At 42.4% G+C, this 23192-nt stretch overlaps 1 protein-coding gene across 4 annotated transcripts in view; it reads left to right on the top strand.

Annotated features, from left to right (window-relative positions):
* The window catches only part of Hmgxb4 (HMG-box containing 4), a 38708-nt gene that overhangs the window by 5565 nt on the left and 9951 nt on the right, over positions 1 to 23192 (top strand). For 2 of the 4 annotated variants that reach the window (XM_085843808.1, XM_085843809.1), the window contains 4 exons: positions 310 to 458; positions 563 to 641; positions 1398 to 2332; positions 22853 to 22934. In XM_085843808.1, coding sequence (XP_085699934.1) covers positions 310 to 458; positions 563 to 641; positions 1398 to 2332; positions 22853 to 22934 — 1245 coding nt within the window. Of the gene's footprint in view, positions 1 to 309; positions 459 to 562; positions 642 to 748; positions 864 to 1397; positions 2333 to 18819; positions 19032 to 22852; positions 22935 to 23192 lie in introns of those variants that run through there. The other 2 variants (XM_085843810.1, XM_085843811.1) reach the window with 2 other exon arrangements.

Below are 23192 nucleotides of genomic sequence, written 5' to 3'. Positions count from 1 at the left end.
AGCTCAGCACATGAATCCTTACCCTTTCCAGCCTTCCCTCGCAAGTCTGTATCTACCTGCCAGATCACTGCTAAGAAACCATGTCTGAGGACGCACACTGGGCATTTGGATAGCATGGAAGCATTGTGTTTTCAGGTTTGAGTCTTGTGTTTGCAGCCAGGTCGTCAGAAGTCTTCTTGGCCCTCTGGGTTTAGCCCTGCATTTCAGTGGACGCACTGAGACATAACTGTAACTGGAAATGGGACTGTTGGCCTTTGGTTGTTGTGTACTTTTGTCATTTCCATCCCTAAATGAACCTGTGCTTCCCAGATTGCTTTGATGGTGATCACAGCTTTGAGGACATAGGACTTGCAGCTGGCCGAAGCCAACGAGAAAAGAAGCGGTCTTACAAAGATTTCTTAAGGGAAGAGGAAGAAGTTGCTGCGCAGGTCAGGAGTTCTTCCAAGAAGAAGTCAAAGGTCAGTTCCAGATGTCTGTCAAAGCCGGGATCCCAGAAGAATGGCTCCAAACCGTTCCCTCGCCATCTTATTACTCGCCAATTCTTCTCCCTCTTTAACCACAGGACAGTGATTTGTTCTTCTTGGGGACGGACACACACAAGAAGAAGAGGAAGCACTCCCCTGATGATTACTACTATGGAGGTAAACGAGGGAGTGGGCTGCAGGTGGGATCTGCACATCTCTGGTTCTTGGAGTCGGGGTAGGGGAAGGGATCCCAGATATTGCTGACTCAGTGGCCTATTTAACAGGACAGTGGTTCTTGTTCTGAGTGCCGATAAACCAGTGTGAAGGAGGAGAGAGGTGGAGGGCTGGTATTTTGGAGGATTCAGCATAGAAGAACAGTCTTCATTTGTGATACACAAGGTACCAGGTTCCTTCTCCCCCCAACCATCCACTTATCTGTGCCATTGCTACTTAGCATCCCTTTGCCAGATGCAGCCCTTGGGCCCTCTACATATCTGTGGGGCATTTCTCAGCCAACATATATCTACTCACAAAACCTGTTTTCTTAGCTATGCTCTATGTGTAGCTGATGAGACTAACCTCACTAGAATGAGTTTGTCCTCAGCACAAGAACCAGTTACACTCTGTCTGCAGTCTAATCTAGATTGGAACTACCCTTAATCCCACAGCTCTATCCTAAGTATGTTCTCTGTCTCTTGTGAAGACTCAAGGAAGAGAATCAGCTCTAGGGGCAAGAATGGTCTGCAGGGCCAAAGGCTGAATCTACTAAGGCAAGAAGTACATGGGGGTTCTCTCTGAATGTTAGGAGCCAGTGTCTCCCCTCAGAATCACTCCTGTTAGCCTTTTCCTCATGGCAGTTGGGTTTTGGTGAGAGGGGGCACTTGCTACAAGTTACTTCCTGTCCTATTGACAGTACTTCTTGGTTATTTCTAGACATTTCGACTTTGGAATCATCACAGAAGAAAAAGAAGAAGTCTAGCCCACAGTCTCCCGACACAGCAATGGACCTGTTGAAAGCTATCACCTCACCACTGGCAGCAGGTGCCAAGTCCTCTAAGAAGGCAGGGGAGAAATCTTCCAGCTCTTCAAGCCATTCAGAGAGCAGAAAGGAGCACCACAAGAAAAAGGGCAATGGCAGCAGTGGAGAGCTCTCCCTGGATGACAGCAATGCCCACAAATCCAAAAAGATGAAGCCACTCTATGTGAACACAGAGACACTGACTCTTCGTGAGCCGGATGGCTTAAAGATGAAACTTATTCTCTCACCAAAGGAGAAGGGAAGCAGCTCAGTGGAAGAGGAGGCTTTTCAGTACCCTGCCCAACAAGCTTCGCTGAAGAAGCCCTCGAAGAAACTAGCTCGGGACGAGCAAGGTGCTTTACTCCTAGGACACGAGCTACAGAGCCTCCTGAAAACGGCCCGGAAGAAGCACAAGTCATCCTCAGACTCACACTCCTCTCCTGGCCCAGAAGGCTGTGGGTCTGATGTCTCCCAGCTTCCAGAACCCCATAGTGCCAATCTCGACATCACAGGGCTTGACCCAATTCTAGTAGAGTCCGAATCGTCCTCAGCTGGGGAGCTGGAGGCCGGGGAGCTGGTGATAGATGACTCTTACAGGGAGATCAAGAAGAAGAAGAAGTCAAAAAAGAGCAAAAAGAAGAAGGACAAAGACAGACACAAGGAGAAGCGGCACTCCCGGACCAAGAGAAGCTCTGCCAGAGAGCATGGCACTGCTCGGGAGCACGGGCTGATACCCGGCCCTGCCTCCAGTATCCCCACCCTGCCACTTCCTGCTCTACACACAGACGGACATGGGGAGAAGAAAAAGAAAAGGGAAGAGAAAGACAGAGAGAGAGAGAGGGGAGAAAAGGTAAGGAGAAGGTCTTGATGAAACAGGTTCTTGCCACCATTGAGCTGATGGCATAGCACAGGGCATAAAGTATTACCAGTGGCCAGATTGGCCTAGGGAAAAGGGATGGCAATTTAATCATTCCTGGCTTCTCTTAGTTGAGCTAGCTGTTCTAGCCTGTTGATCAAAGGACTAAGAACACCATGATTCTTAGACATCATAGGAAAGATCCCTTTTGGGTCATCTTGGAGGAGATTTTCTAAACTAGTAGTAACTAACTGGTCAAGTAAATAAAATGAGCTCACATCTTTGTCTTGACTGGTATGGGTTAAGACAGTCCTTCATCTTCTTTTTGTGTCTAATTGCCCTATCAGTGTCTGAGTGCTTACTATGTGATGAGCTACAAAGATCAACAGGGGACAGTTCTTTTTCATTTATATGTACTTTGATGTGTCTGACTCGGGTGTGTCAGAAGAAAGCCTCAGCCGTCTGGAACTGAGATTACCCATGGTTGTGAGCTGCCATGTGGATACTGACCCTGTGTTCTCTCTAAGAGCAGCCTGTGTTCTTAATAGCTGAGCGTCATCCCAACCCAAAGACCCAGTTCTTGACCTTAGAGAGCTCCTTGTCCATTGGAGAGATGGGTGTGAGAGGTCAGTCACCTCACCACCTGAGAAGGGCTCCAACAGATGTATTTTAGGGTCAGGTAAAGACAGTCTGATTCTGTTACCAAATTGATACCTATTTTCATGGGAAATTTATAAACTCAAGAGCTGGGGGTAGTGGCCCACTCATGACACTCCCAACACTCCGGAGGCTGGGGCAGGAAGAAGAAAAGTTCAAAACCAGTGTAGGTAAGACCCCAAGAAAAAAAGAAAAAAGAAATGTATAAACTCAGAAATAAATCAATTGGATATACTATAAATGTATTCCATGAATGAACTACTAGAGCCTTAAAGGAAAAATGTATAATTTTTTTTCTCAACAATAGAAAATACAAATAACTTTGTTGCCTAAAACCAACCATTCCATTCTCTTCCTTTGTTTATATTTTTACAAAGTAAAATATATAAAATCTGAAAGAAAAGCTACTAAGAAAAATGATAACCAACTATATTTAGAATTTGAGTACCATGGGTAGTATAAGCCTGGAACCCCAGGCTCTAGGAAACTGAGGTAGGGGAGTTACAATTTATGCCCAGCATCTGTTACAAAGTAAGACTCTGTTTTAAAAAGAAAAAGAAAAAAAAAAAGACAGAGAGAGAGAAAAGGCAGATGTGAAGCCAGGCATGGTAGCGCACATCTTTAATCCCAGCACTCAGGAGGCAGAGGCAGGCGGATCTCTGAGTTCGAGGCCAGCCTGGTCTACAAAGTGAGTTCTAGGACAGCCAGGGCTATTCAGAGATACCCTGTCTAGAAAAAAAAAAAAAAAAAGAAAAAAGAAAGGCAGATGTGGTAGCAGGTTCTTAGAGAACAGAATCAGGAGAATCAGGTTCAAGGCTAGCAAGACTCTGTCTCAAAATTTAAAATAAAATGAAAATAACTTGGGAATGAAAATTTTATCTCGGTTTATAAAGGGCAGGTTGCAAGTTATTTTCTCCACTATACAGTGTGCCTGGGTATGGGTGTAAAAGCTATACCTTGGATACAAGAGTCATTATAAGCACAGACAACATTTGGATATGGCAGGTTTTCATTTGTTCATTTGCAAATTATTTCATGAAATCCAGGTGAATACTCTGTGTGAGTCTATTATTAGCCCTGCTTATGATAGGAGTAGTGGGCTGGAGAGTTGGCTCAGAGGTTAAGAACACTGACTGCTCTTCCAAAGTTCCTGATTTCAAATCCCAACAACCACATGGTGGCTCACAACTATATGTAATGAGATGTGATGCCCCCTTCTGGAGTGTCTGAAGACAGCTACAGTGTACTTACATATATATAATAAGTATAATAAAGAAATAAATTTTTAGCCAGGCAGTGGTGGCACATGCCTTTAATCCCAGCACTTGAGAGACAGAGGCAGGCAGATTTCTGAGTTCGAGGCCAGCCTGGTCTACAGAGTGAGTTCCAGGACAGCCAGGGCTACACAGAGAAACCCTGTCTCGAAAAACCAAAAAAAAAAAAAAAAAAAAAAGACAGGAGTGTATGATAGTACCATAAACAAATCCCAGGGCTGAGCATGGCAGGGCAGGCGATCAGAAGAAGCTTGAAGAAGAGAAGTGAGGTTAACAGAAGGCATGGATGCAGAGATGTTTAAGTAGCATTGGAAGTAACCACTGACATTCTGCTCCTGGTATTTCTCCTGGATCCCCCAGGTGTCTCAGATCTTTGTGTCACTAGTTCTCATCTTCCAAAATCCACACCTCTTCAGTTTCCCCCTGTATTCCCAGTCAGCCCAATTTCAAAACTAAACACTTGTTTCTTAGTGTTTTATGAAATTTGTTGGGCAAGAATTAAAGGAATTTCTAGTGAGCATCATATGCCCTTGTTTAATAAGAGTTCCCAGTTGCTTGGCGGTGGATGCGCACAATTTTAATCCCAGCACTTGGGAGGCAGAGGCAGGTGGATCTCTGAGTTTTAAACCAGCCTGGTCTACAGAGTGAGTTCCAGGACAGCCAAGGCTACACAGAGAAACCCTGTCTCGAAAAACCAAAAAAATTTAAAAAAAAAAAGAGTTCTCAGTTGACATTTTGCTCTTTTGTTTTTGGTTTGGGATCGGGATTTAAAACGGGAACTGGCCGTTTATCCTTAGCTGGCCTTGCACTTTAGATGGTACTTCTACCTCTCCGTCAAGAGTGCTGGGATTATATGTGTGCGCCATCATGGCCAGCTTCAACTTGGGTATTTGTTAACTTGAGTTGAACATTCACTTATTTTGGGGGGGGGAGGTTGTTTTGTTTTGGGTTTTTTTTTTTTTTTCAAGACAGGGTTTCTCTGTGTAGCCTTGGATGTCCTGGAACTCACTCTGTAGACCAGACTGGCCTACCTCTGCCTCCTGAGTGCTGGGATTAAAGGCATGCGCCACTACTGCCCAGTTTAACCACACCTTTAAGCTAGACATCACCCTCATTCCCTTACCCTACTGTCACACTTCCAGCCTTAGGGTTGACTTTTACATGTCCCTCTTCTCTGTGTTAAGCCTGACAGCCCTTTTTGGTGACTGTCTTTTGTCAGTATGTCGGATGAGTGGGTACGTAGATGAAATAGTATTGGAAATGTTGATCAGAATGAGATTGTAGAGAGCCTCGTAAATGAAAAATAAGGCACTTAACCATGGTTTCTAAGGCATGTTTTGGTGTGCTCCCAGTGGCAATTGGAAAGTGGAACGACAAAGCTCTACAAGGACTGGTAGAGTACAACAGACCAGCTAGCAGGGTAGGATTGTGGTAGTGCTGAGGACACGGACAGAACCCTAGGAGAAAGGGGAAGAGATTCAAGAGACTGAGGAAGTGGGAATAAGATCTAACAAGTGGGAAGCTGGAAATAGGTCAAGTATAAAGGGTGAAGTAGTCTTATTTTGAATCTAATCACTTTCTCAACTGATATTCATAGTGATATATAATGCTTTTGAACCTGACCTAGACATAAAATAATCCCCTATGAAGTACAGAATGTATCTTTTCCAGAGATTTTGTATAAAAAATAACCATTGGGACAGAATGGCTTAAAGAGTCAAGAAGGACACTTGCCACCAAGGCTAACCACCTGAGTTTGATTCTGGGTCCCACACGGTAGGAGAGAACTGACCTCTCCACTGTGACACTCTAATGCATGCATGTGCGCGCACGTGCGCACACACACACACACACACACACATATGCATACATACATGCTCAGTAAATAAATGGTTTTAGTTTTGGTTTTGGCTTTTATTAAATCAGGAAAGAGGCTAGAGAGATGGCTCAGCTGTTTAGCTCACCTGAATCTCCTGCAGAGAACTTGAATTTAGCTCCAGCATTTATGTTTGGCTCACAACTGCCTATACCTGCAGCAGTGGATGATCTGCCATCTTCTGGTAACTGTGTAACTGCACATGCACACACACATTTAAAAAAAATCCATGGAAAAAGTTCATCCAGAAGTAGGAAGAGAGCTTGGGGCATGCTCCCTTGATCTGGAGGGGGTGGAGCCTGACTGTACAGGCACCTGGTAGGAATGCTAAAACTTCAGTGCCCACGTCACCCTAGACTTTGTGATGGAGTATAGCAAAAGTAAAGATGAGAAGAATAGCTGTTTTGGCAGATGGTAAATTTCATTGAGATTCTGAGAAACAAGCATCACAATGTTTTACGTAGGTAGGTGAGTTGAGGTGTGGGCTGAGGAGCCAAGACCACTGAGTCTGAATCCTGGGACTTCACCAGATTAGAAGTGGGATGGAGCCAGCAATGGCTGCTCAGCTGGTATGGGTGCTTAGTGGAGGAACCTGCCAAGCTGAGTTCCACCTGAGTTGCTGGGGTTCCCATGTAGTGGAAGGAGAGAACTTACACGCAGGTTGTCTTCTGACTTCCGATGTACAACAGGACATGGACACTCTCCCCCTAACAAATAAATAAGTGCAATTTAAAATGTTTATTTAACAGAAGCTCTGTATGTTAGACAGCTTTTTGTTTGTTTGTTTGTTTGTTTTGTTTTTGTTTTTTTCGAGACAGGGTTTCTCTGTGTAGCCCTGGCTGTCCTGGAACTCACTCTGTAGACCAGGCTGGCCTCGAACTCAGAAATCCTCCTGCCTCTGTCTCTCAAGTGCTGGGACTAAAGGCATGCACTACCACCGCCCGGCTATGTTAGACAACTTTTATAACTTGCCCAGGGTAACAGTATTCAGCCTAGGGCTGCTGAGGATTAAATGCATGTAAACTCACTTAGGGCCTGCCTCAGCCACTGCTGCATGTTTTAGATGTTTTAAAGGGAAGCAGCCATCCCTGACAACTGTTAGGTGCCTTAGGAACTACTCTCTCAAGGCCATTTCCAGTCTCAGCAGCTCCTGAATTCCTTTCAGTCCTACTGGTGTCTGTAAACATGGGTTTTCTAGGATTGTTGTGATAAAAATCAAAACAAGTAAGTGTCACATGTTTCTTTCCCAAAACTTCAGGTTCAGTCCCTAGCACTGTGAAAGATACTTACACGAGAACTAGGAACCTTTGGGAATTTTGTTTTTGCTTTAGGTAGCTTTCAATAAATGGTAGTTGTTAAAATCATCGCCTAGTGGGGGAGTGATCTATATAACCCAGAATTTGGGAGACTAGTTGAAACTGGAGTAAAAACTAAATGGTATATGTGCAGTAAGAAAAATGTATGAATGGGAAAGAAGAGGTGCCATGAGCCTGTTTAGTACTTGTATACCAGAAGGAAGAGGGGAAATTATGGCTGACTTTGAGGCCCGCTTTCTGTGAAATAGACACATTATATAATAATATCTTGATTTCCACCTAAAATTAATCCCACCATTGGGTTAGAAGTTTTCCTTTTAAAAACTTTTATTTTAGTCATTTATTTATTTGTGTGTGTGTGTGTGTGTGTGTGTGTGTGTGTGTGTGTGTAGAGGGTTACCAGCATGCTTAGGCATTGCTTGTTGATTTACTGAAAAAGTAAACTTGATGATACAGTTAGACCTAGGACAGTGCTATGTAAGTTCTCCTTCTAGCTAAACCAAGACTGGATAGCAAGAATAAATTGTAAGAATTAGTATCTGTTGAGTTCTTGCCTGTGTCAGGCTTCCCAAGGCATTTTATCTATCAGTCATCAATCATAATTGATCAGTACTTCACTTAACAAAAGTAAGAAGCTGGGAAGCAGTGTGGAGCCAGCCTTCAACACAGATCCTTTAACTCTCTGTACCTAAATCTTTCCACTTATACATAAAGCTTTTATACATGGCTACTGAGCACCATGTTTTAATATTGCATTCTGTTGTTTTCTTGTGCTAGGGAACAAAAAACTCAAGGCCTTGTGCAAATTGGACAAACATCCTACCATTGACATACATCCCCAATCTTTGTTTTTTTATTTTGTTTTATTTGTTTGTTTGGTTGGTTTTAATATATACCCTAAGCTGGCCTTGAACTTATGGTCCTCCTGTGTCAACCTTCAAAAGCAAGCACCACTATGTTCCATAGTTCATATTTAACAAAACAAAGTATTTTCTAATTTCCAAGAAAACAAAATATCAGAACTAATCATGGTGGCACATATGTGTAGTCCTGGTATTAAGTCTGAAGCAAGAAGAGCACAAGTTTGAGGCCATACTTAGTTATATAACCAAACTTTTAATGTTGGGCAGTTGAGCATCCTGGTGTTATATATGTTCTATTGAGGAGTATAATGTTTTTTTTTAATTTTAGAATCAAAGTATAAAGAGTTACAAAGACTAAAATCTACATGATCTAAAATGACTAAAATCTCTGTATAGCCCTGGCTGTCCTGGAACTCACTCTGTAGACCAGGCTGGCCTCGAACTCAGAAATCCGCCTGCCTCTGCCTCCTGAGTGCTGTGATTAAAGGCGTGCACTCTCCCCCTAACAAATAAATAAGTGCAATTTAAAATTTTTATTTAACAGAAGCTCTGTATGTTAGACAGCTTTTTGTTTGTTTGTTTGTTTTGTTTTTGTTTTTTTCGAGACAGGGTTTCTCTGTGTAGCCCTGGCTGTCCTGGAACTCACTCTGTAGACCAGGCTGGCCTCGAACTCAGAAATCTGCCTGCCTCTGACTCCGAGTGCTGTGATTAAAGGCATTGGCCACCACGTCCGGCTTTCTACGGTTTTAAAACCTTCTTCTTCCCTCGGTTCCCTTACCTGGGAAATCTAAAGTCAGGTCTCTGTCTCTCTGCCCACCCATTGGCTGCCAGCAACTTTATTTACCAATTAAAGCCAACTAGAGGCAGGGACCCACAGCGTCTTACATGCAGACGTATGAATCCTGTGTAATTTGTGAACCCCCTTAACATAATAACAACAATAAACCAAATCCACAACAGTCAGTGTCAACAGCTTTCATATTAGAGACACTGTCTACATCTTTTACTTTAGGGAAACTGAAAGGATTTGACTCCTCCCTCTCCTTCCTAACAGAAGAAAGCCAACTCTGCATTTGTGTATGCTGTCCATGTGCACATGTGTGTATGCACGTGTGTGCATGTGTATGTGAGTGTGTGCTAGAAGTTGAACCCTTGTATCTCACTTGCTTGGCAAGTGCTCTACCACTGAGCTACTCTTCACTCCCAATTTTAAGATTCAGACTACATCTTAAATTACCATCCTAAAGAGTGATTTCCATTGTCCTTTTGGTTCCCTGATCCAAAAGAGTTCAACAGGATTGCTTAATAAGATCTTTAACAAGTTGGTTTTTTTATATACATCTTATTATCATTTACTTCATCAAAAGTGGTAACCACTTCTGCCGGTAACATTGTATCTAAGCACATTTAGTGAATCTACTTGTTATAAGTACTTTGTTTTTGGTAATTTAGTATTCCAAGTTTTGACACTGTTACCATTTTATGGATCCAGGCCCTGTATCCAGCTCTAATTTGTTGACCCGCTCTTAAAGCTTGCTTTGTTAGCAACTTTTGTGAGGATTGCCTGCCTTTGTATTTGGATCTCATTGCAGTCATTTTGTTTGAGTGACTATCATCCTCCCTTCCTGCAGTTCTAATTGCCTGTGCTATAGAAAATGTTCAACCCTTCACTTTGAAATCTGAACTCTAGGTCCACAGATTGGATGTTCTTCTTATACAGTGACGAGGCTCCAGGTCAACACAAGCTTTGGGAAGGCTTCACTTGGAAGAGGAACAGATCCCTCCCAACAGAGTATCTCCTGGTGGAGCCTGGTTCTGCTCTCTAGTGCCATATTATATCATTGGCATAGGCTCAGGAACCATAGATTTATTTTGTTTTTAATTACTTTATGTGTATGGGTGGTTTCCTGCCATGCAAGTATACCACTTGGATCCCTGCCATCTGCAAGGGCCAGAATTAGGGTATCAGATACCCTAGAACTGGAGTTATAGATAGTTGTGGGCTTCCATAGAGGTGCTAGGAACCTAATCAGGGACCTCTGGCAGAGCAGCCAGTGTTTTTAATGCCTAGATATCTCTCTAGCCACACCTCCCCGCAATTCTATTTTTTTTTAAAAAAAAGGATTATGTTGTATAATCCCTTTAAAAAAAAAACCATCAGAATGCTACTTTGATAGTGAAAGTGACATATAGGAACTATCTAGGAAAGGCAGATTTATAAATTTAACCCCCCTGTCACACTTACTCAAATGTATAGATTCTTAGGTAGAATGAGTGACAGGTGAGGTGTCATGAGACTCTTCTCCCCAACCCTATATATCATGATATCACCTGTGTAAGTGTACCGATACAGCCTGGGGAGGGTGCTATTCTATCCTGGGCCCTACAAAAGCATTTGGAAAGAAGTGTCATAGTTAAAATATATTTAGGAATGAGGCTAGAGAGAAGCTCAGAAGGTAAGAACACTCACTACACTGCAGAGGACTTGAATTCAGCTCCCAGAAGTGTCTGTAACTCCAACTCCAGGAGAGAAGACACTTCTGTCATTCACAGAGCTTCCCATACATGCATGCACTTGTATGCATGCTTGCTTGAATACACACACACACACACACACACACACACACACAATTTAAAACAAATCTTTGCTTAAGTCAGGGCTATAAACCTGTTACTGAGTAAATAAAGAAGCCACAGCTGCCAGAGCTCCTCTGTAACATCTCTAGATGGGACTAGGTCCCTAGAAAGATGCTAAGACATGGGACCTTTACTCTTTGCTTGTTGCTTAGCATGTATGTTGTTGTACATTGCTACTACACGTGTGTCATGTAGTGCCACAAGCCCCTACATGGTTCTCTCTGTTTACAGCATGGGCACCATGAACTAGGTCATCAGGCTTGACAGCAGGCACCTTAAACTGCTTAGCCATTTTGCTAGCTCAGACCTTGTTCGTTTGTTTGTTTGTTTGTTTGTTTGTGTATTGGTTTTTCAAGACAGGGTTTCTCTGTGTGGCCCTGACTGTCCTGGAACTCACTCTGTAGACCAGGCCGGCCTCGAACTCAGAAATCCGCCTGCCTATGCCTCCCAAGTGCTGGGATTAAAGGTGTGTGCCGCCACTGCCCAGCTATTATTTATTTTTATTTTTGTTTGTTTATTTACTTTTTGTATGCTTGCTTGCTCCTTTTTTCTTTTTATTGAAAATATTTCTTTCACATAATATATGCTGATTTTATGTTCCCCTCCATCACCTCCTCCCAGTTCCTCCCTGTCCCTCCTCATCCAGATCCACTCCCTTTTTCTCACTGGGAAACAAGCAGGCTTCTAATACATAATGATAAGATATAACAAAGTAAAATACAACGAAGGAAAAATATTGCATTAGAGTTTTACAAGACAGGAGGAAAATAGCCTAAGAGAAGGCACAAGACCCAGAGACACACTCATTCACATGCTCAGGAAGCCCATACAAACACTAAACTGGAAACCCTAACACACTGAGGCCCTGGAACAGATCTGTGCGAGCCCTCTGCATGCTGCCTCAGTCTTTTCATTATACTGATTTAGAGGGCTTTATTTTCATGGTTCTCCATCCCCTCTGGCTCCTATACTCTTTCTGCCTCCTCTTTTAAGGGGTTCCCTGAGCCCCGGGGAGAGGGATTTGATAGGGACATCTCTATTCTCTGTGTGGTATCTGGCTATGGGAGTCTGTGTTCCCATTTTCTGCAGGAGGAAGCTTCTCTAACGATGACTGGGCAAGGCACTGATCTATGAGTATAGCAGAATAGCATGAGTCACTTTGTCACTATGGTTTTCTGAATTTTGTTTTTGCTTTTTGCTTTTTTTCTTATTTTTTAGTTTTACCATAGGCCCCTGGGCTATCTAGTTTCTGGTTCTTGGTCTCCCAACCAGTGTCAAGTATGGGTTCAGTCTCATGGGATCAAATATTGGTTGGTTACTCTTTCAAGCTTCATGCCACTGTTGCCCTAGCATATCTTACAGGCAGGGCACCATTGTATATCAGAGGGTCTTTGAATGGATTGGTATGTACATTTCTTTTTTTGTACCATTCAGAATACCTTCCTGTATCAAAGACACTAGAAGGTATGGGTAAAGGCTCCATGGAGGCACCAGCTCAACTTCTTCATGTTCAATGAGTTATGTATGTGTTGTATTCAGCAGTGGGACCCTGTCAGTTTTTGGAGAACAACCTATATAGTCTTGGTAACAGTCTGGATTGTTTGGGAATCCTTTTTGACCCCTTTAGCCAACAGCTTCATTTGATAACAAGAGATGGCAAGTTGAGACTCTGTTTTCTCCTTTATTTGGCAGTTTCATTTAGATCAGTTTTATTTGTTTGTGTGCGCGTGCTGAGAAGCTCCTATTGTATTGGTTTCCATGGTACGTAACTCAAATTGCCCTTTTTTGTTTTGTTTTGTTTTGCTTTGGTTTGGTTTGGATTGGGTTTTTTGTTTGTTTGTTTGTTGTTTTTTTGTTTTTGTTTTTTGTGGGTTTTTTTTTTCTTTCTTTCGAGACAGGGTTTCTCTGTGTAGCCCAGGCTGTCCTGGAACTCACTCTGTAAACCAGGCAGGCCGAACTCAGAAATCCACCTGCCTCTGCCTCCCTGGGATTAAAGGCGTGCACCACCACGCCCAGCAGCCTGAATTTTAGATGTCTCTCAGTGCATTCCCTCCCTCATACCCCTCTTTCTTCATCCTCCCCACCTGAGCCTCTCATTCCAGCTCCCACTCATAACTATTTATTCTATTTCCCCTTCCCAATGAGAGATCTATCTATACCTCAGATCTCTAACTTCTGTGGTTCTGTGATAGCATGCTTATTATTGACTTAACAGTAATACCCTCATAGAAGTGAATACATACCATATTTGTCTTTGTGGGTCTGATTACCTCACTCAAGATGATGTGGTTTTTCTATTTTTATCCTCTTACCTGTGATTTTCATGATGCCATTTTCTTTAATGGCTGAGTAATACTCCAGTGTACTATATTTTCTTTATTGATTCTTTTGTTGAGGGACATCTAGATTGTTTCCAATTTCTGGCTATTAGCAATGAACATGGTTGAACAAGTGCCTCCATGGTAGGATGAAACGTCCTTTGGGTATATTGCTGAAACTTGAGGTAGATCTATTCCTTTCTTCCTGAAGAACCACAGCACGTATTTCCATAGTGGCTGTACAAGTTTACACTGGCACCAGCCATGTATGAGTGTTCCCCTTACTCCACCATCATCACTAGCATGAACTGTCACTTGTTTTATTGATCTTAGCCATTCTGACAGGTATAAGATGAAATCTAAAAGTAGTTTTGATTTGCATCTTCTGATGGCTACGGATGTTGATTGAACATTTTTTAAGTGTTTTTCAGCCATTTGTATTGAGAATTCTTGTTTAGATCTGTATTCCATTTTTTAACTGGGTTATTTGTTTTCTTGATTTGTTTTTTAGTTCTTTATGTATTTTGGATATTTGCCTTCTATTGGATGTGTAGTTGATAAAAATCTTTTCCCATTTTTGGATGCTGCCTTTCTGTCAGAACGATGATACCCTTTCCCATATGGAAGCCTCTCAAGTTTCATGAGGTCCCACTTATTAATAATTGCCGACTTTAGTGTTTGTGCTTTCTGTTCAGAAAGTCTTCTTCAATACCAGTATACAAGGCTATTCCTCACTTTCTATCAGGTTCAGTCTACCTGGCTTTATGTTGAGGTCTTTGGTGGATTTGGAGTTTTGTGCAGAGTGATAAGTATAATCTGTTGGATTCTTCTACATGCAGCTGCCAGTTTGACCAGCATTATTTGTTGAAGATGCTATCTTTTTCCAGTTTGTATTTCTGGACTCTATCAGAAATCAGGTATCCAAAGATTAATGTCTGGGTCTTTCTTCAATTTGATTCCATTGTGCCAATACCATACTGTTCTTTATCACCTACAGCTTTGTAGTACAACTCAAAATTGGGCATAGTGATGCCTCTCGGTTCTTTTATTATTCAGTATTGTTCTACCTATTCTGTGTGTGTATGTGTGTGTGTGCGCATGTGCGTGCGTTTTCATATGAAGCTGAAAATTGGCCTTTAGAGATCTGTGAAGAATGTGTTGCAATTTTGATGGGGGTTGCATTGAATGTGTAAATTGCTTTTGGTAGGATAGCCATTTTTACCATATTAATCCTGTCAACAAATGAGTATGGGAGATCTTCCATTTTTTGATACCTTCATTTTCTTTCTTCAAAGAATTGAAGATTTATCATACAAGTTTTTCACTCCCATGGTTAGAGTTACTCCAACATATTTTATATTATTTGTAGCTATTGTGAACAGTATTGCTTTCCTGATTTCTTTCTCAGTCTATTTGCCATTTTTACCACTCTGTATTAGGAGGGTTAGTAATTTCAGTTAATCTTGTATCTAGCCGCATTGCTGAAAAAATTTTTAAATCCCACTAGGAGATCCCAGTGGGATTTTTAGAGTCACTTATGTATACTATCATATCATCTGCTAATAAAGATATTTTGATTTCTTCCTTTCCAGTATACTTCCTTTGATCTTCTTAGATTGTCTTATTGCCGTAGAAAACTTTAATAGCTTGAATAGATCTGGAGAAAGTGGACAGCCTTGTCTTGTTCCTGGTATTAGTGGAATTGTTTTGAGTTTTTCTCCATTTCAGTTAATGTTGGTTATAGACTTGCAGTAAACTGCCTTTATTATATTGAGGTACATCCCCTATCTCCCTAATTTCTCCAGGATTTTTATCATGAATGGGGTAGTAGGTTTTGTTAAAGGCCTTTTCTGCATCTGTGATATGATCATGTGGCTTTTGTCTTTCCAATTTGTTTATATGGGATTTTCAACATCTTTTATATTGGCTAAAACCACCTGGCCCTGGGCTTTTTTTGGTTGGGAGAATTGTTTTGTTTTGTGAAACAGTTTCTCTGTGGAACAGCCCAAGCTCTCCTGGATCTTGCTTTGTAGACCAGACTGGTCTTAAAGTCAAAGAGGCCCACCTTTGCCTCCCAAGTGCTGGGATTAAAGATCACCACAACCAGCAATTGGGAGACTTTTAACAACTGCTTCTATTTCACTAAGGATTGGTTATATGTTTATTTAAATTGATTTTCTGATCTTGATTTAATTTTGTTACATGGTATATATCAACAAAATAATTCATTTGTGTTAGATTTTCCAATTAGGTGTGGAGTGCATGTTTTTAAAGTATGTCCTTCTGATTCTGTAGATTTTCTCAGCGTCTGTTGTTATATCCCCCTTTTATTTCTGATTTTGTTAATTTAGATAGTCCTGACTTTTACTGTGGTGGTTTTTTTTTGGGTTTTTTTTTTTTTTTTTTTGGTTTTTCGAGACAGGGTTTCTCTGTGTAGCCACAGCTGTCCTAGAACTCACTCTGTAGACCAGGCTGGCCTGGAACTCAGAGATCCACCTGCCTCTGCCTCCCAAGTGCTGGGATTAAAGGCGTGCGCCACCACGCCCGGCTTTACTGTGTTTTTATGCTAGCATCTGGGTTTGGGAAGATTGTAATTCTAGGTCTTGTATTGGGGGGGTAGGGGGGGTGCCTTGGTTTCTGTTTCCTCTCTGGTTCTTAAGATAGTGTAGTGGCTGTGTGTTGCCTGGTAGGAAATTCTTCTAGGGTCCTGGTAGGTGTGGCCACTGGGTGTTCCATCTAAAAATTTTTTGGGTATTGGGAGCTGACAATTAGGAATGGGGAGGAGTGGGGGACATCTACCAGAAGAAGGAAAGCAGCATGTTCCTTCAGGGTCTGCTTAGTCACCTGGGAAAGGGGCTGAGTGAGGACAGGCCACAGCAGGAGCTCTACTGCACAGCTAAGGATGAGCCTGGGGTGCTGGGCTTGGAAGAATGGAGGAAAAGGTGACATCTGCAATGAGCCTACTTGTTTCCCTAGTCAGAATGGCTTGTGGATTCCCAAGGAGGACCTGCTGGAGCTGGAGGCTGGAATAAAACAACTGGGTGGGAAGAGGGAGGTTAGAAGATCTGTAGGATCCACTAGCAATGGGGGCAGGGGCTGCAACAGTGGTCTCCTGGAAAGCTGAGAATGAGACTGGGGACTGAATGTGAAAGACCTGAGGGATGGGAAGATGTATAAAATTATCTTACCTGTTTCCCTGGTCAGACAGGCCAGAGGGTTCCTAGAGAATGTTTATATATGTACTTTTGAGACAGTCATGGCTGGCCTGGAACTCAGTACTAGATCCGATTGGTCTAAACTCTTAGAATCAAAGCTGCCTGCCTTTGTCTCCCAAATGCTTAGGACTGGATCTAATACCTCCCAAGGGACCATTACTATTTAAATGAAATTTTCTAAATAGGGGGTAGTGGTAGGGTGGTAGATGGATGGGGACTTTAGAACTGTTTGTATCAGCTGCCTGGATGCCACAGCTGCTATTTTTTAAATATACAGAGGGAATGAAGAGAACTGTTCAATTACTTCTGCATCATAATTTAGTGGGTTAAAACAGCAGCCATGAGTTCAACCCAGTTTTGTAGAGTGTAAGCCTGAGGAGTCCTGTACATCAGACCTCAGAGACTCAAGGTGAATGGTCAGCTGATGGCGTTCTTATCTGAGGCTCATTCCAGTTGGCATTCAGTTTCCTGTAGCTGAAGAATCCTTAGGACTTATGTTTTTTTCTTCAACGTTCCATTTTAATGTTATTCTTTTACATCTGATATTTTGCCATGGTTTTGTGGAGGGTGTTTTGTTTTGTTGTTTTTGGTTTACTCTTAGATAGTTTACCTGTGTAGCTTTGGCTGGCCTTGAACTAGCAATACTTGTGCTTGGGCCTTCTAAGTAAGCAATCACCATACCTGGGAAGAAACTTTTTAACTATTTTTGTAGAGCAAATTTTTTTTAAGTTTTAAGGAAAGCGTGGTGGTGCACCAGCCCTCTGGAGGCAGAGGCAAGTGGATTACTTCCAGTTCCAGGCCTGCCAAAGCCTTTTTTTTTTTTTTGAGTCACAGCAAGATTGAGAAGAAAAGAAAATGCAGACATTTACCATATATTCCTTGTCTCTGTCTCACGCATGGCCTCCTCCACTATCAACACCCTCACTATGTACCTGTTACAGCTGATGAACCCAAACTCAGACTGACATATCTTGTCTCTCCAAGTCTGTAGCATAGATAGGTTTGCACTCAGTGTTGTCCATGAGAATGCTCTATCTCTTTTTTTTGTTTTGTTTTGTTTTTTTGGTTTTTTCGAGACAGGGTTTCTCTGTATAGCCCGGCTGTCCTGGAACTCACTTTGTAGACCAGGCTGGCCTCGAACTCAGAAATCCGCCTGCCTCTGCCTCCCGAGTGCTGGGATTAAAGGCGTGCGCCACCACGCCCGGCGAGAATGCTCTATCTCTTACCGTATATCACAAGGTACTTTAAACTACCCTAAAAACCTCAATTCTTCACCTGTTCACCTCACCTTTTTTTTTGGGGGGGGGGCTCCATATTTTGACCTTTTTTTAGTTTTTTTTCCCTTTTTTGTTTGTTTGTTTGTTTTTTCGAGACAAGGTTTCTCTGTATAGCCCTGGTTGTCCTGGAGCTCACTTTGTAGACCAGGTTGGCCTCGAACTCAGAAATCTGCCTGCCTCTGCCTCCTGAGTGCTGGGATTAAAGGCATGCGCCACCACACCCAGCTAGTTTTTTTCCCTTTTTGCTCTCTCTCTCTCCCTCTCTCTCTCTCTCTCTTTCTTTCTTTCTTTCTAAAAAAAAAAAAAAATTATTTATTTCATGTGTATGAGTATACCATTGCTCTCTTCAGACACAACAGAAGAGGGCATCAGATGGTTGTGAGCCACCATCTGGTTGCTGGGAATTGAACTCAAGACTTCTGGAAGAGCAGTCAGTGCTCTTAACTACTGAGGCATCTCTCCACCCCACCCCCACCCCACCCCATATTTTGACTTTTTAAGAATGCCACATAATTAGAATCATTTGTAGGTGGCATTTTCCAGTCAAAAGTCCTCTGTTCCCTATGTAGTGCTCTGATGCCTGAATAAACCACAGTTCATTTGTTCACCAACTGCAGGCTGCCCGGGCTGCTCTCAAGCTTGTACAGTTGTGCAAAATCGAGCTTCTATACACATCCATATGTCTAATTTATGTGGAGAGATGTTCTCAGCTCCAGTGTGTAAATACCAAGAGGCACGAAGGACTGTATAATGAAGTGTATTTAGTTTATGAGACCTTGACTGTCTTCAAAATGGCTACCCCATTCTACATTCCCCAGCGTACATTGATGCCTCTGTGAGAGGAGGTCTGCCACTGCTTATATCCATCTAGTACCCTCCCTAATCAGCTAAAGTCTTAGCGCGCGCGCACACACACACACACACACACACACACACACACACACACACAGCAACCACTAGGCAGGGTGGGGCAATAGAAAACTCCTATCCAGTAATTTACTATTATGCTAAACATACCCCTCCCTCTGAGTTTAGAGTCCTCCTCCCCTCACGTCCTGTCCGTAAAGGCATCTCCTTTGTTCTTGGCTCTTTTGTACCAGCTTCCTCCTTTGTAGGTAGCCAGTGTTACTAAAGGACTGGTTACCTGAAGTTGTCTGGGCACGTCTACGGAACCTGAAAAGGTTATTTCAAACATCTAACAGCTGAGAGCTACTGTCTTCCACTTCCTTGGAGCTGCGTTCGTGGCCAGTTGTCTGAATGGTATCTCAGTGTTTAATATGTGCTTCTTCTCTAAGGGCATGAATTTTTTTCATCTGTGTTTGTTTACTGTCAGCTTATCTTTCCTGGCAAGGTGGCTTTTAGCTTTTGGCCCAGTTTATATTATTTTCTTGTTGATTTTTAGGGATTCTTTGTGCACTTTGGGTAACAGTACCTCATCGGATAGGTCTTATACAAGTGCTTTTCCTAACTGTGGAATCATTCTTCTAACAGTACCATTTGCAGAACCAATGAGTCTCTTTTAAAAGCTGAAGCTGGCCTTGAACTGATCTTTCTGCCTTTGCTGCACAAGTTTAAATTCAGGCATGTACCACGTATACCCAGATTAATTTTTACTTTAAGGAAATCCCACTTATAAATTCTTTCTGCTTGGGTTTAAGCCTTTGGTATATTACCTAAAATACTCCAGGTCATGGAGATTCTCTGCTGTGTTAATTTTTAGTTCTGTAGATGTTTTTGGGGTACATGTTGCATGTGTTTGTGGGGTGTGTGTGAGGACAACTTGCAGGAATTGGTTCTTTCCTCCTATCATATGGGCCCCAAGATCAAACGCAGGCCCTTGGGTTTGGCAGCAAGTACCTTTACCCCCACCCCAGCCATCTTACTGGCCCCTTTAGTTTTTTATGTATGCCTATTTTGAGACAAGTATCTCGAAGGGTATAAAGTCTGTGTCAAAGTCTTTTTGTTGTAGTGATGACTTTTCCCCTCACCTTGTGACTATCTAGTTGTTCCACTTAAATTGGGTCTCTTCTCTATTGTGGTCCCTTTGCTCATTTGTCAAGGTCATTTCAGTGCATGCATTGCTGTATTTCTGGGCTCTCTGGTGTATGCTTGGTGTTCTTGTGCCAGTCAGTACTGTGGGGTAAGTGATGCCCATTGGGTACTCTTTTAGTACCATGATGGTTCTTCTGGGTCTTTTACCTCAGTATACAAACTTTGATTCAGTTTGTCATAGCTACTAAATAACTTGGTAGGTTTTGTCTTCTTTTGTTTTTGTTTTGTGGTTTTGAGACCAAGTCTCACTATGTAGCTCTGACTGGCCTGGCTGGGACTTACAGAGATTTGCTTGCCTCTGCCTTCAGAGTGTTTTAAGGGCTACCTGAGAAAGCAGGCCTTATTCAGGAAAACTTTCCTTTTGATTGACTTAGATGCAGCTTAATTATGTATGCAAAAATCTCTGCCTTGTAATAAAATATACAGGAGCCAGTACCCTTCTTCTTTAGCACCTTGTCCACAAAAGGACAGGTACAAGACATGCATACCAGGAAGCAGTAACGGAAGACATCTTGGATTTAATTCTTCAAGTGAGCACTTTCTGAAATGTGGAACTTTTGACTAACCCCACCTTCAAGTTATGGTATAGGACGAGATACCTTTGCATGCTAGGCCAGTACTCTTCCATTGGGCTATCATCTCAAACGTCTACATTTTATTTAAAGAAACTAAAACTCAGGAACGTGAAGCCATTTGTGAACCTGGTGTTTGGTTTGTTTAGATCCTGTTAAGTCTCCAGATTCTGCCAGTTGTTGTTTTGATGTTTCAAGACAGGGTTTTTCTGTGTAGCCCTGGCTGCCACTCTGTAGACCTCAACTTGGAGACCCACCAGCTTCTGCCTCCCCAGTGCTGGAATCAAAGGCGTGCGCTACCACTGTCCTTCAAATTCAGCATTATTGTGTCTAATAACCTATCTTATGGATAGGTTATTTCTATGCCAGTAAAATGGACCAGTTCAAACCAGATTAGATTATATGTGATAGGTTATTTCTCTGCCTTTGGTGAAATGAACCAATTTAAACCAGATTAGATTATATTAAAGGCAAGTTTTTTGGGAAGCTGCTCTCAGGCAGGCAAGTTCATTGGCTCCAAGGCCAAGGGAGTCACCTTGGGGAAAGATGGGGTGGGGGAAGGAGAGAGAAAGTGGAGAGAGAGGATGGATTCCTGGATTCTATAGGGAGGAGCCTCTGGGGGAGTGCAACCCAGTCCCTGGGCTGAAAAGTTCAGGGTTGGGGGGAAGGGCACGCAAAGTAGGAAATGAGGGACGCTGGGAGAACCCGGAGGCCAGGTCGGCTTTGGTATGTAAAATATGCATACCCTGAGTCAGAAACCAAACAATTTGTAGGCAGGTTTTTTTAGGAAGCTGCTTTTGGGTGAGTTCACTGGCCCCAAGGACAGAGGCCAGGGAAGTCACCGTGGGGATGGGGGAGAAAGGGTGCTTATGCGGATAAAGAAAGGGAGGGAGGGGAAGAAGAAAGGGAGTGAGCGAGGGAGAGCCCAAAAGATCTGGATTATCTAAGGAAGAGCCTCTGGGGAAAGGGTAGCCAGTCCCTGCACTGAAAAGTCCAGGTTGGGGGTAGGGTGTACCAGGTAGGGACTGAGGAATGCTGAGAGAACCTAGAGGCCAAATCTGCTTTGATCTGTGAAATGTTCACCTCGATCCTGGAGAGCTCAGCAATCGGCCCTCCATCTGCTGAGTCCTGGGATTATAAATGTGAATTACCCACCCTGGTTTAAATTTACAACATGTAAGAAAAGCTGTTAGGTTTTTGTGTGCTTACTCAAGATCAACCATGTAGCATAGCTGGGTAAGATGGTGGAGGACCTTTAAAGGCAAAGTTCCACGTGTTCCCTAGAGATTCAAGCTCATTCTACTACACCATTACCCAGTATAATTCTTTGGTAAATACCAGTTTGTTTACTATTTATGATGAACAAAGTCCTCTATAACAGGGGAATTCAGTATGTGTGACTTTGGACGTTGACCAAAAATGATTGATTTTATGAAGGTACTTCATAAAGTTGTTAAGCTCTAAGTGGCTTTGAGACAAGGGGGAGCAACTCTTGTGCTGTGTTTAGACAGCATTGTTACAAACCCTAATGTCTCTGTTTAGCAGTGAGATAGATTACGCAGGAGGGAAAGATCGGGAAATGTACACATTATTTTGGTGGGAGAGGGGTTAAGCATGCAGATAGGTGAGGATAGACTCATGCAAGTTCAGGTAAGTGTTGATGAGCAAGACAGTAAAGAAAGCTTTTCCTTGTGAAGTGACACAAGGGGCATGTTGTTATTTGGGTTTTAGTCACAAATCTGACCCTTAAGGCAAAGCCCATAACTTTGAAAGCATGAATTGTTGCTTTGTGTTGGTCATTACGCTAACTATAAAAGGGACTCTTAGGAGATCATCATATTTTGAAGCTTCTGCATGAAGTAGAGAGGGTTTTAGTTGGTTGCTGGTTTTCCCTGTTCTTTCATTTGGTTTTGAGCTTCTCGGGTTTCCATTGGTGTTTTGTTGAGAAAAACCAGATTGAAAACATTGGGTGCCACACCCCTTTAATCCCAGCACTGCAGGGGCAGAGGCAGATAGAGCCCTCTAAAATGGAAACCAGCCTGGTCTACACAGTTCCAGGACAGCCAGAAATACACAGAGAAACCTTGTCTGGAAAAGCCTAAAAAGAAAAGAAAAAGAAATAAAGAAAAGGAAGTCATGTGATTCTCCAGCATGAGAGAATTAGTCTCCTCCAAAGAGGATGGAGATCTTATTTTGTTAGTACTTGATGCTTAAAGAAATATGCAACATGGGATTTTTTTACTTAAGAATCAAAGTATTCATAGATGTTTAGCATGTGACTTTTACCTCCAAAGTTAAATCTGATATTAACCTCTGTATAATAAGTAACATAGATTAAAAATTAAGTATCCTCTTCAGGGAGGCATAAATGGAACTCCTCTGTGACTGGAGAATGTTAAATATACTACTTGGGTCCTAATCAATTTTTGCTCTGTTCTATTTTCTTTGTGGCTCTAGCCGAAAAAGAAGAACATGTCTGCCTACCAGGTATTCTGTAAGGAGTACCGGGTAACCATTGTGGCTGACCATCCAGGTATAGGTAAGAGCCTTTCTGAGCTTCGGGGTTTGTTTGGTTTTTTGGTTGTTTTGTTTTGTTTTTACTTTCTAGTCTCTGAAGCAGTGTATTTGATTAATTCGATCACTAGGCAGCTTCACCCTATAGCATTAGAATACAAATTGAAACTAGCTGCAGTGGCCTAATGTCAGGAAAGCTGAACCAGCTACCACAGCCTAGGTTACAGTATGTGCCCCTGTCTCAAACCAAAGATAAATCCTCTATTTCCTCAGTTCTGCAAGT

The sequence above is a fragment of the Mus caroli genome, unplaced genomic scaffold (assembly GCF_978045245.1).
Source record: "Mus caroli unplaced genomic scaffold, Mus_caroli_1 scaffold_10, whole genome shotgun sequence".
Classification (NCBI taxonomy): Eukaryota; Metazoa; Chordata; class Mammalia; order Rodentia; family Muridae; genus Mus; species Mus caroli.
This window is presented reverse-complemented; position numbering and strand designations above follow the sequence as displayed.